Source organism: Labeo rohita, chromosome 20 (genome assembly GCF_022985175.1).
Source record: "Labeo rohita strain BAU-BD-2019 chromosome 20, IGBB_LRoh.1.0, whole genome shotgun sequence".
Taxonomy (NCBI): domain Eukaryota; kingdom Metazoa; phylum Chordata; class Actinopteri; order Cypriniformes; family Cyprinidae; genus Labeo; species Labeo rohita.
This window is the reverse complement of record NC_066888.1, coordinates 20,946,527-20,960,685: the sequence shown is the minus strand read 5'-3', so window position 1 is coordinate 20,960,685 and position 14,159 is coordinate 20,946,527. Positions and strand designations below refer to the sequence as shown.

Sequence of the window (14,159 nt, the reverse complement as noted above, 5' to 3'; positions counted from 1 at the left end):
CCCCTGGCTCTTAATGCATTGTTTTTCCTTTTGGAGCATCAGTGAGTGTTTAAACCTTCTGTAACAGTTGCATATGAGTCCCTCAGTTGTCCTCAGTGTGAAAAGATGGATCTTAAAACCATGCAGTCATTGTTGGAAAGAGTTCAAAAACACAAAAATGCTGAAAAGCCAAAGAATCAGTGGGACCTGAAGGATTTTTTTGAAGAACACTGGGCAGTTTAACTGTTCTGAACAAACAAGGGACTCATGAACAACTATCACTAAACAAACAAAAAAACACAGCTGTGGATCATTCAGGTAACAACACTGTATTGAGAATCAAGTGTATGTAAACTTTTGAACAGGGTCATTTTTATCAATTCAACTATGATTTTCTCTTGTGGACTATATGTAAACCCCACTATGTGAAATCCCTTTATCAGGTCAGTACTAAATAAAAAATAACATGCAATTTGTTTGATCCCTCTTATTTTGGTAAAAGAATTAACATTTGGCATATTTTGCAAGGTGTATGTAAACTTTTGACTTCAACTATATAATATTGAAATCTATTTCTATTAAAGGGATAGTTCACCCAAAAATGACAATTCTGTCATTAATTATTCACCCTCATGTTGTTCCAAACCAATAAGACCTTTTTTCATCTTCGGAACACAAATTAAGATTTCTGACCCTCAATAGACAGCAACACAACTGACACGTTCAAGGCCCAGAAAGGTAGTAAGGATGTCGTTAAAATAGTCCATGTGACATTAGTGGGGCAACAATAGTTGTATGAAGCTACAAGAATACTTTTTGTGCACAAAGAAAATAAAATAGCGTTTTTTTTTTCCAATTGCAGCCATTGACGCGTATTCACGAGTAACACAATGTATGATGATCTTATTTTTGCTCAAATGTCTGTCTTCATTTTGGCTAATTGCTTTTCTCTGCTGTTCCCTGTGTTCCTTTGGTTGGACTAAATGCTACATATGGTCGTCTTGGTCTTGTGTGTGTGTGCGTGTGTGTGCGCGTGTGTTTTCATGGTGAAGGTCTCTGATGGGTAAGGATGAGTGTATGAAGATTGAATGACTTGAAGATGGAGCAAAAATGAAAAGAGGCAATTTATGTTGGATGGCTGCTATTGTTCCACTGACCTTTTGTTAACCTATTTCTAATATTTCTCATCTTTGCTCTCCTTCAGAGTCTTTTTATCATAAAAAAGTCTAAACTTTTACAGAACCCTGAAGTATTTGAAAAATAGTTGACTAGACAGACTGACTCCTTCTTGATCTGATTAATTAGAGGCAGTTAATAAGACAGACCTATTAGAGACATCCAATAACAGAGAGAAGGACAGAAAAGTGGATGCCAGTAATGACGTTGTCTCTTTTCTTGCTGCTATTACTTTTCGATTTGATGTCTAAAAGCCTGTTTACACCAAGGTCAATACGACTAAGAAACATTAAAACACAAAATACGTCCAAACATTGTTTTCTATACAAACTACTGCAAAATTAGGTAATTTCCTGAAAATTAAGTTAGTTGTTAGTCATGTTTTTCCTCTTTCAAAACTTCTGGCTTTAGTGCGAATAAGCCGTAAGACCAACATTTAAGGCTTTGACATTCGTTAACAGTCACTCAAAAGATGTTGTTTTGCCAAGTCACCACTAAAGTTAGTCAGTCATGTTTTTAGCAGGCGCAGATTAGCAAAGACCGAGGAGCGAGTGATTGTGATGGAGAGGATGAGGGCTGTGGCCTGTGGCCTCTGCGGAGGTCTGGGGGGTCTGTGCTTTCAAAGCGGGACAGATGTTCCAAGGGTGATGTTTCTTTAAGAGTCCTGGACAGGGCAAGGAGAGGTTGTGAGAACATTTTGAGTATGTTTTGAGAGCGTTCTGAGTAACTAACAAAGCCGGTTACATGTAAAGGGAATAGATAATTAGGCGTAATTAGTGCGTTCACGTCGTTAACCACCCCCATAGCGCTCTCTCTCTCTCTTTCTCTCCCTCACACACACTCACTAGTCAACTAATCTCTCAATACATTCACTCAAGACACGCACACACACACAGAGAGGGAGACAAAATCACACACCGCAGTGGTAAAAACACTTTGATGTAAGAGGAGTCGTCCTGGACTCAAAAGCATAAAGGCAGTGTTTTAAGCTGTCTCTCGTTCTCTTTTTACCCCGCCCCTGCTTCCACCCCCCCTTTTCTTTTCTCCTAGCCACAGAGGCTGTAAGACACACAAAGATGAATGGACTACAACCTTTCCCCCCTGTCCCCCTCTGCCACCTCTCTTTTTCAGTTCTCCCAGCGCGCGCTCCTTAAGCCAGGCTCTGTCAATCCGCCCCTCTTCCTCCCAAACAGGAGGGAAAAAAGCATCAAATGTTTTCGGCTGTCAGTAATGAGGTAGTGGACCTCATCAGGGTCCAATCGCCAGCTATCCTTAGCTTTTGTTGGAGCTCAATGGCAACCCTTGCTTTGAAAAACTCAAAGGCAACTTTTTTGAGGAGTGGAGAAGAGATAGAAAGAGAGAGCGAGAGAGCAAGACGGACAGAAAGAGAGACAGACTTCATTTTCATTCTAAATGGTTGTGAAGGGAAGCTGTGGGCATATTCAATGAGACTTTGACTATAAAATTGATAATTAATCAGATTTATTTTAAATGTATTTTATTTGTTCTTTATATTTTTTGTAGTGCTGCCAAATTGATTAATCGCATTCAAAATAAAAGTTTGTATATATAAAAGTTTTTGAAGTGTAAGATTTTTAATGTTTTTTAAAGAAGTCTCTTCTGCTCACCAAGCCTGCATTTATTTGATCTACAATACAGTGAAAGCAGTAAATATTGTGAAATATTTTTACTATTCAAAATAACTGCTTTTTATTTGAATATATTTTTAAAATGTATTCCTGTAATCAAAGCTAAATTTTCAGCGTCATTACTCCAGTCTTCAGTCTCACATGATCCTTCAGAAATCATTATTTTTATTAATTATTATTATTATCAATGTTCAAAGCAGTTGAGTACATTTTTTTTTTTTCAGGATTATTTGATGAATAGAAATATCCAAAGATCAGCATTTATCTGAAATTTAAAGAAAAATGTAATTTTGTAACATTATACACTAGAAATGATATACACAAAGATATTATAGATATTAAAATGTTTACTTAGCAAGGACGTTTTCAATTTATCAAAAGTGATGATAAAGACATTTATAATGTTACAAAAGATTTCTATTTCAAATAAATGCTGTTCTTCTGAACTTTCAATTCATCAAAAAACCTGATTTCTGAAAAAAATCTACTTAGCTTTTTTCAACATAATAATAATAAATAATAACAATAATAATAATAATAATAATAATTGTTTATTATTAATATTTTTTTCAAACATAAATCAATCGTTTAATGATGCTAAAAATTCAGCTTTGAAATCACAGGAATAAATTACATTTTAAACATTTCAAAAATCAATAAAATTTTTAAATATCTTTAAGGGCATGTAGGGTATTACAAAAATACAATAAATATTATTATTATTATTATTATTATTATTATATAAATATTTCATATTTCAATTAATTTATTTTATTTTTGCAATATTGCATAATGGTATTACAAAAACTAAAAATATATTTGATAATGAAGTGTAATTTAGATAGATAGATTTAACTACTTTTTCTGCAATTTTACAACTTTTACAACAACACTGGGTTGGCTTTTGGAGTGAGGATGTTTTATTGAAGGAATCTCTTAAAAAGTTAAATCTCTTAAAAAGTTGTCAACATGGCCAGAATTGGCCACTAGTGATGTCATTTCAGTTGCAATTTTAATTCCATAGAAACCGGTTTTAGTTATTTTATTAAAAGGTCAGTCAGTTAGGAGATCCTGCACACTTTGAGAGGTCGTGCAGGTCTTGTTGAAGGCCAAAGATGTGCATCAGATTTGCGTGGCAAAGTGCATTCTGAGTTGACAAGGGCCGACGATGAAGATCTTTGAGGAGTTATGAGTCCTTAATGAACCCATCAAAGGCCATAATCATGCAATGATCCACAAGAGGACGTGTCTTCAACTGATTATAAAGAACCATGCACTGGAATCATTACTGATTGTATTTCTCTCCCCCTCTCCCTCCTCACGATTACTCTCCTGCGAGATGGCCCATCAACCGTTAAGATGTACTTGCAGAAATGGAAAGTTTTTACAAAAAGGAAAAAAAAAACAGAATAGGGTGTGTGCAGAGGAATAACCCGTTTTGATGGCTGCTGGGGAAGCGTGGTTGTCGTGGCCGTGGCGGCTGTTTACACGGCGGCCTGGTGACAAGGTCGAGCAGGGTTGATGAAGTGACACTTTTCCTTTTGTGTTCTTCTGCTCGCGGTTTGTCAGCCTGTCATTACGGCTGATTCAGCCAATTGGCTCGGACGCGGAACTCTGCGCTCGAGAGAGAAAAGTTGACAGCGCTGGAGAATGGGGGGAAGAGGCGAGAGATACAGGAAGAAGAGGAATAGATCGCTCCTCTCTCGCTCTGTGTGGTGATTGCTAATTATCTTTAGTTCAAGGAGGAGGGTGGCGGAAAATTCACTGATTTCATAATTCGCTGGAGCTGTCATTGAGGACTGATTCAGGCAAAGGCCTCTCGCCTAAATACCACATATTATCCACATCCTGTTAAAAATAATCACCCTTCCTTTTCATCAGTCATTTTTGTCATCGTTTCTCCAGCATTTTGTTCCTTTTTTTAATGTTTTTTTCGTCACAGAGGTTTGATATACTGTGGTTCCACACAGTCACTCAATAAAATTGAGCGAGTAACATGTTTAACAGTGCTGACGTAGTTAGTACGCATTATTATTATTTGACCCTAAACTAATTTCACTAGCAAGTTCATGATATGCAAAAACAAGTTGAAAGGCACTTCTATACTTGCACTGTGAAAACTGATAAAGTGTATCATTACTCAGATGTGTTTAATAATAATGTATTTATTGTTTAGACCACGTAAGATATTACTATTAATACCAGGATGCTAAAACAATAGTTTAAAGTCATTAGAAAAGTTCAAACTTGATGTAAGTCTTAATCATACGGATAATAATATGGATCACATGGTATCAGTATTATTTTGTTATAGCAATTATAATTAGTGTTTTAGAAATCTACATGTGGCATTGTCACCCCCTAGGGGTGAGCTGTGTATTGGAAAACAACAAAACTTCTGTCATTTAACACTGTTACTTTTTTCTCTTCTTATTTGCAGCTATTCTTTATTCATCATATTTCTCTCTTTACCGTACAGGAGCACTGTCATACTGTCCGTCTTGACACTGGAATAGATTACCGGACAAGAGAAATGGAAGTAGCAGGAAAAGTATACTACGTGTAAGTCAACTCTTTCTCGCTTTGTGAGAAAACTGGTATTAAACTGGTAATTATTAAAAAGCTGGAAGGTGGTTTGGGTGAACTGTATCACAGTACACTAATTAAGTGTTTAATGAAGTAATTATTTCTTTGTTTGTTTGCTTATTGGATCTCCAGTACTTAGACTTTTATGGCTTTAAAAAGCAGAAGTGTTTTTAATACTGATAATAATAGTAAGAAGAAATAACTTGTATTATTTCTAACAAATTATACATATACACTACCAGCCAAAAGTTTTTGAACAGTAAGGTGTTTAATGTTTTTTAAAGAAGTCTTTCTGCTCACCAAGCCTGTATTTATGTGATCCAAAGTACAGCAAAAACAGTACAATTTTTATTTTTTAATTTTTTTTTTTACTATTTAAAATAATAGTTTTAAAATGTAACTCATTCGTGTGATTTTAGCATAATTACTCCATTCACATAATCCTTTAGAAATCATTATAGTATTCTGATTTGAAAATAATTTGTAAAAAATTATTATTATTATTATTATTATTATTATTATGATGATCTTAAAAACAGCTGAGTAGAATTCTTTTCAGGTTTCTTTGATGAATTGATAGTTCTGAAGAACAGCATCTATCTGAAATAGAATCTTTTGTAACATTATACTAATTTTATCATCGCTTTTGATTAATTTAAAGCATCCTTGCTAAATCAAAGTATTAATTTCTATAATTTCTATTCAATAAATAAATAAATAAATAAATAAAATAAAAGTTATACTGACTCCAAGCTTTTGAATGGTATAGTGTATAATGTTACAAATGCTTTTTATTTCAGATAAATGCTGATCTTTAGATCTTTCTATTCATCAAAGAATTCTGAAAAAAATGTACTCAACTGTTTTAAATATTGACAATAATAATAAGAAATGTTTCAATTTTTTTGAAGAATTTTTAAAAAGGGCACATTAAATCAACAGTAGGGCTGGCAAACGCTTAATCATGATTAATCGCATACAGAGTTTGAGTTTGTCTAAAATATGTGTGTGTACTGTGTGTAATTATTATGTATATATAAATACAAGCACATTCATGTACATATTTAAGAAATATTTATATGTATTTATTATAATTATTCTAGAATGTATATATATATATATATATATATAAATAAAACTATTTTGTACATAAACATTTCTCTTAAATATATACATTAATTTGTGTGTATTTATATAGACATAATAATTACACACAGTACACACACATATATTAGGCAAGTGCAAACTTTTATTTTGTATGTGATTAATCGCAAGTAATCGTTTTGCAGCCCTAATCAAAAGCTAATCAAAAGTGACAGTAAATACATGTATATTGTTACGAAAATATTTTGGTATTTAATATAAATTCTGTTCTGAACTCTACTATTCATTTTTCCACAAAAATGAAAGTAGCGCAACTTTTTAACATAATAATAAGAATAATAATAAGAAATGTTTCCTGAGCACCAAATCAGCATGTTAGAATGTGAAACTGAAACAGTGGCTGTTGAAAATTCTGCTTTTGATAGTGTATTTATCAAATTAAACATTATATATCATATATTCTTTACTTGTCTCTTATTAAAGATTGCAGGTAGATTTGGAAAAGGGAAAAATTTAAAATGTTACAATCGCCTCCGACTGAGAAGAGAAAACAGAACTGATAATGAATGGCAAGGGAAGAATTACATTTCACGAGTGCACATTAATATAAATATACACTCTGCGTCTTTTTCTGACTTATTATAAACCCTTTATCTCAACAGCTGCTCTTTTAGAGGATGTTAATATGCATGTGTTTGTTGACACCTGATTGCTGCTCCCTCTTATTCACACTCTCTCAATGTTTGCGTTTTGAATCCAACATCCTGTTCTATTGAGGCACTGTGAAAATTCAAACACAAGCCTTCAGCACGCACTGTTTGATGTGACCACTTCAAACCTGGTTAATTTCATATTCAATTATCTCTCTCTTTCACTCGCTTTCCATAGATCAAGTGAGCCTGATGCAGAGAATGCTGTCAATACGCTGTTTGAGGAACTGGCGTACAGACAAAATGACGGTAAGCGAGTTCATTTGCCTTTGCATAGAAGGGGGCTGTAAGGTTAAGAGTGGATATTTCTTGACTTAGTGGGTGAGGTTTGATCTTGTAGTGTTGTGGACCTTATTATTTCAGTACTAAAGTGTTAGATCTTTCACTTGCAATCAGTAACTGTATGTTTGCCTTTAACCATTGATAGTAACCAGGCCAAGGGTGCTGAACGTGCAGGGAAGAGAAGTGACCCTGAGCCGGACCTGTGGAACCATCGCAGACTGCACCTTCCAAGAGTTGTGTGAGCGAGTGAGTGTGGAGAAAATGACATGAAATGATGATTTAGGATCTTGTTTGTGGTGTCTTTTCTAAACGTTTTAGATGTGGATATAGGAAGGCATGGGTTAAATTGGAATTTTTATACAAAAAAAAAAAAGAATATAAAAATATTAGGGGCTTGTCATTCCAACTATATTTAGTCAGTGTAATCACTCTACATAAATAAAGAAAAAAATAAAGAAAGAAAATTCATTACATTTAAGCATTATACTTCCCCTGTCTTCCAATGTGGGCCACTTTCAGTTCCAGTAAAATCATAAAAAGCCCCTGTTTTGAAACCAGGACCACCAAGGTCAAAAAAATTCGGCCATCGGACCTGGAAGTACCATAAAGGCTTTTTTTGTATATTCATTTTATTTGTATGTTTCAGTTTTTTGTTTTGTTTTGTTTAATATGTAATTTGCTTGATTTTTACATTTTTATGAATGTAACTTAAAACATTGGGTTTAATAAGATCTTTAAGAGAATTTAGAGAGAAGTCATTTATGCTCACCAAGGCTGCATTTACACTACCAGTCAAAAGTTTTTGAACAGTAAAATTTATGTTTTTTAAAGAAGTCTCTTCTGCTCACCAAGTCTGCATTTATTGATCAAAAGTACAGCAAAAACAATCCATTTTGAAATATTTTTACTATTTAAAAGAACTGTGTTCTACTTGAATATAATGTTTGAATATATTTTAAAATGTAGTTTATTCCTGATTTCAAAGCTGAATTTTTAACATCATTACTCCAGTCATATGACCCTTCAGAAATCATTCTAATATTTTCAATTGATGTTAAAAAAAACAAACAAACAAACAAACAAAAAATTAGTATTATTATGTTGAAAACTGCTAAGCAGATTTTCAGGTTTCTTTAATGAATAGAAAGTTCATAAGAACAGTATTTATCTGAAATAGAAATCTTTTGTAACATTATAAATGTCTTTACCATCACTTTTGATCAATTTAAAGCATCCTTGCTAAATAAAAGTATAAATTTATATAATAATAATTATTAAATCTAAATTATTATATTAATAAATTAAATTAAAATGCTGATCTTTGTATTCATCAAAGAATCCTGAAACAAAAATGTACTCAACTATTTTAAATATTGATGATAATAATAATAATAATAATGATGTTTCTGAAGGATCATGTGAAACTAAAGACTGGAGTAATGATGCCGAAAATGTTGCTGAAATGATCACAGGAATAAATTATATTTTAAAACATATTCAAACAGAAAATAATTATTTTACATAGTAGAAATCTTTCACAATATTACTGCTTTTGCCGTATCTTGGATCAAATAAATGCAAGCTTAATGAGCAGAAGAGACTTCTTTAAAAACATTACAAATCTTACTGTTCAAATACTTTTGACTGACTAAAAATACAGTAAAAATGTCATTTAATTTTTTTTTTTTAAATGAACTTAAAATAACTGCTTTAGATTTTAAAATATTTTATGCCATTTATTCCTGTATATATTGCCACTCTTGACCAATTTAATGCATTATTGCTGAATAAAAAAAATTTAATTCAAAAAATTTCTTATCCAGACACAAACGCATTTCAACACAGGTTACTATTCTTGGGATGGAAAGAAAATCATGTCTTTCCTGGGACACCAGATTCATTGCCAGATTTGAAAAATCCTCAAAAATCACAGTTTAACCTTTGCCTTCTATTAAAAAAAGGATGATCCCTGGTCAGTATATAAGGGGAAAATATTTTACTCTCTCAGAGAGCTTACTTTATTCTCCCTTATGTATCACTCTGCTTTTTGCACTTTGTTTTTCCCATGTTCATCTACTACTACCAAAACCATCATCCTACTCTCCTGATACTACGTAATTGCCCATGTCTTCATCCATCCAACTCTCTACACCTTCATTTTTATCACGGCAGCCTCTATGGCTACTCCAAGCCAGCTTGTATGTGTGTGCGCTTGTTTATGTATGTAACCTTGGACTTGGTTTACCAGTATGATGCTCCCTTTTTTTGTTTGTGAAGGAAAGAAAGAATGAGTATGCTGCTCTCTAATGGAGCCGAGGCACTGTCTCTGCGTCCTTCAGTGCTTTTGAGAGCGCTGTTCACTTCAATGTACTGAGAGTGTGAGCGAGTGTGTGTGTGTGTGTGTGTGTTTGTGTGTGAGTGTGAGTGTGCGTGTGCGTGTACGTGTGTGGATTTGTCTGAAGAGTCCTCAACTTCTTCATCTTCATGGTCAGGCTAATGCAGTTGGGACTATGTCAGCATGTGTTAATGTGCCTTTCCACTTAGTTACCACAGAGATACATATTACCCAGAGAAGATACAGAATATAGGATGAAATAGAAGATTAGAGACAAAAATTCAAGAGGGAATAAGCACATGAGATGAGAGAGATGGATGGGTAAAAAGGTATATGCCAAGACTTCAGAGACATCAGTGAAGTTTCCCTCTCAATCACTGTCAAGGTGGAAAGACCTTGATGGTGAAGAAGATGAATTTGCGTTTTATATTATACTTCTAAACATAATATACATTACTGTTCAAAAGTTTAGGGTTGGTAAGATTTTTTTTTAAATATAACAACATATGTTATATATATATATATATATATATATATATATATATATATATATATATATATATATATATTATAATAATAATTAGTAAGTTCAAAAGAACATCATTCATTTATTTGAAATCATCCTTCATGCATTAATTTCTTTTAAAAAATAATTATTTACTCATTCTCATATCATTCTATATCTGTATGATTTTCATTTTTCTGTTTTGAATAATGTAGTCATTTTTTACATTTAATTACAATGGATAGAAATCAAAAATGAAGCAAAACCTCATGAGAATGAGTAAATAAAGATAATTTTAGTTTTTTGATGAACTATCCTATATTAAGCAGAAGAGCTCACTAAATATCAAGAAAATGGCTAAAAAGCTCTGTTTAATCAGTAATGTCATCTAATTTTTTTTATGTGTGTTTGTGTTCATTTGTTGTTAAAGCCATTGGGTGCAGGTGATTATTTAGAAATCGCACGGCGGTTTGACACGGTCATCATACGAAACATTCCTCCCTTTCGACTCGGAATGAAGGACCAGGCGAGACGCTTCACCACACTCATTGACAACTTTTATGACCAAAAGGTAATGAGTCTTCAAAACACATAATAACCCTGACTTCCTTCAAGCTTACATAGACCTTAAACTGGGCTCTATGCTTACTTTTCTTTTACTTTTTCTTATTTTAGGAGCACCTTCCAAACAATAATCCAAAAATCTGATCAAAAATTAGCCTTCCCATTACGAGGTGATATTTGTCTCCTTAAAGTGATTTACAGGGGAATTTTGTTTTTACCTTTGTAATGGCATTTTTCTAACCTTATTAAAACTGTCATCTTTTATGTCAAATTTTAAAAATGTATATATTTTATAAGCTTTTAAAGTGTTCTGATTAAAACAACAGAATAAGAATAAGTAGAATAATTCATCAATCAAATGAAATCAGTATTAACAAAATTGATTTTTACTACAGAGGTAGAACACAAGAACACAAAAGTGGCTTGTACGTGCATTTTCATGTTTAATGAGGCTCAGAGGTGGCATGAGTGCAATCAAATTCATAAATTCATGTTGATATTGATGTTTTAAATATAACATTTTGAATATAGAAATATTAAATGATTTAAATGAATGAAAAGGAGAAGGAGAAGTCCACTTACAGAACAACAATTTACAGATAATGTACTCACCCCCATGTTCATGTCTTTTTTTCTTCAGTCGTCAAGAAATTATGTTTTTTGAGGAAAACATTTCAGGATTTTTACCCATATAATGGACTGATATGGTGCCCCGAGGTTGAACTTCCAAAATGCAGTTTAAATGCAGCTTCAAATGGTTGAAGACTGGTTCAGAACTTCTGCAGCGATGTAGGATGATTTTGAAATGATTTTTGAAGTTGAGGGAGAAAATACGATCTGAGTTTTTCGACATACCCTAACTGTCTTGAGCTAGAATACACAGAGTTCAGGGAGAGCAAGACAAGATGAGTGTTTGAGATTAAAAAGTATTTAAATTGTATTTTTTTTAAATGAAAATAACAGATCGTTTCGCTAGACAAGACCCTTCTTCCTTGGCTGGGATCGTTTACAGCCACATTTGGGATCGTTTGAAGCTGCATTTAAACTATATTTTGGAAGTTCAAACTCAGAGCACCATATCAGTCCATTATATGAAGAAAAATGCTGAAAAGGTTTCCTCAAAAAACACAATTTCTTTATGACTGAAGAAAGAAAGACATGAACATCTTGGATGACAAGGTGGTGAGTACATTATCTGTAAATTGTTGTTCTGGAAGTGGACTCCTTTAAAAATGAAACTAAAACTGCCAGTAGGTGGCGGCAAGTCACTGATTTAATTATTGAATCATTCATTCATTTGATTTGTTTATACGTCTGATTCATTCAGGAATAAAGCAAGTGTTATTGTGAATTATTGACTCGCTAGATTTGTTTAAAAACGCATGTTCATTCATAAATGGAACATTGCTGTGTTTGAATGAAGATGTGCAGCGGTTCAGTTGTGACTTGTTTAAAACTATTTTTGACGACGAAATATAGCAAAATCAGGCAATAGTGTTACACTCAGACAAAGTAATCACTTAATATTAACTTTTTATTTTATTTGTTATATTAAATCAAAATCTCATTTACAAACTCCCTTAAAAATCATTAAAAGCTGTCACTCATCTTAGTTTATCATAATCTCACAAAGTTCCATTATAGTAAACGAAGCTCTCTGCACTGCACTATGAATCTCACTTTATGAACGGATTCGTGAGAGATGTCTGTGATAGATTACTCAACATTGCAAAAACACGGAGAAAGCTTTGAAGCTCCCTCAGCGCAAACACAAATATGCTGATCGGGTCAGTCACACTGGTGCTCCTAAATGTTTTCATAATCGCACGCAGTAGTTTTCAGTCCCAAATGCGAGCCCTGTTAAACATGTTAATTTTCAGAATGGAAAAACACTTGTTTTTCATGTTATTCACCTTTGTTGTACTCTGTTAGCACAAAACTATTTATACGGTTCACTTTTTGTGTCTAAACTCTCAGGTTAGAGTGGTGATACTGGCTGATGCATCATTACACCGCCTTCTTGATCAGGGACCAATGACTGGAGAGGAAGCAAGAGATCGCCTGATGATAGATGAACTCGGCCTGACTGATGTAATGACAACACCCTAACAGTGCCACCTATAGGCATTACATAAACACATACTGACAGCACACATTAATATTGTATGCATAACAAATCTGAAAAATGCTTTCTACCAGTCCACAACTGTTATTTTAGTACTATTTATATACTATTATACTACGCAGGCAACAGTGACATGTAAAAATTTGTGGCCATGTATTGAAATCAACCCTTTAGAATAGATAAAATCTTTCTAGTTTATTTTAACAAGTCTTGGTTCTGTCTCATTTTTGCATAAATGCATTTGTAATCGCTCATCAGAACTGCATTTATTTTGCTCAGGAGGCCAGTGAGCGGCTGACATTGTTCACAGCAGATGAAGAGGTCTTTGCCTTCCAGAGGACAATATCTCGCCTCACAGAGATGCAGACAGAACAGTACTGGCTAAGTGGGGATCGGAGTCAAACATGAACTGAAACTCCCTTGCAGTTTTCAACTACCTCTTAATAGAGTCCATCCTCGCATAACATTTGGGATGGTATTTTTTAATCTCCATAAACAAGCCTCATCTTGTTACTTTAAAAGCAAGTGGAATCATCCATATGCTCACATTACCATTAAAATGCAAAGCTCACTGACTGCAGTAGGAAAATGCATGCTGTCAAAAGGAGACGTCTAGCACCCTCTAGTGGATAATGTATTTGTTGGTGTTTAGTACATTATGTACTTTGGAATATGTTCACTGAGGGAATACAATGTATTGCCAAAATTTAAATGTTTTAAAGTGTGAATTTATGCATTTATGCTTCATTAAATATGGAAGCATGTTTTCATATATAAGTAATAACTTGTTTTTAAAAAAAGTACATAAAAAGTAATAATTCTGAGAATATTTATGAGATAAATTATGACAAAAGTCATAAATTATCTTGACATAAACAGACATAATTATGAGTTTTTATTTCAAATTTTAACTATATGCAATAATTATGATTATTTATGAATTATAATAATTATGATGATGATTTTTTTCTGATGTGGTGGAAATTGGCTTTCATTCTTAAATTATTAAAATGTTTACAATAAAACATTAAACATTGTTCTGGTTGTGGTACCACTAAATGCTGAACTGACAAGATGAATTTCCACAAACAAAACTACACTCTTATCTAATCTTATCTTATCTTGTCTTATCTTATCTTATCTT

General features: G+C 33.2%; 1 protein-coding gene across 1 annotated transcript in view; it reads left to right on the top strand.

Moving 5' to 3' along the window:
- Nucleotides 1-14,030, top strand: part of afg1lb (AFG1 like ATPase b) — a 32,063-nt gene extending 18,033 nt beyond the window's left edge. The window contains exons 8-13 of the mRNA XM_051138435.1: nucleotides 5,284-5,366; nucleotides 7,383-7,453; nucleotides 7,632-7,732; nucleotides 10,757-10,897; nucleotides 12,868-12,981; nucleotides 13,295-14,030. Coding sequence (XP_050994392.1) covers nucleotides 5,284-5,366; nucleotides 7,383-7,453; nucleotides 7,632-7,732; nucleotides 10,757-10,897; nucleotides 12,868-12,981; nucleotides 13,295-13,423 — 639 coding nt within the window. The 3' untranslated portion in view covers nucleotides 13,424-14,030. The remainder of the gene's footprint in view (nucleotides 1-5,283; nucleotides 5,367-7,382; nucleotides 7,454-7,631; nucleotides 7,733-10,756; nucleotides 10,898-12,867; nucleotides 12,982-13,294) is intronic.
- Nucleotides 14,031-14,159: the final 129 nt, after the last annotated feature.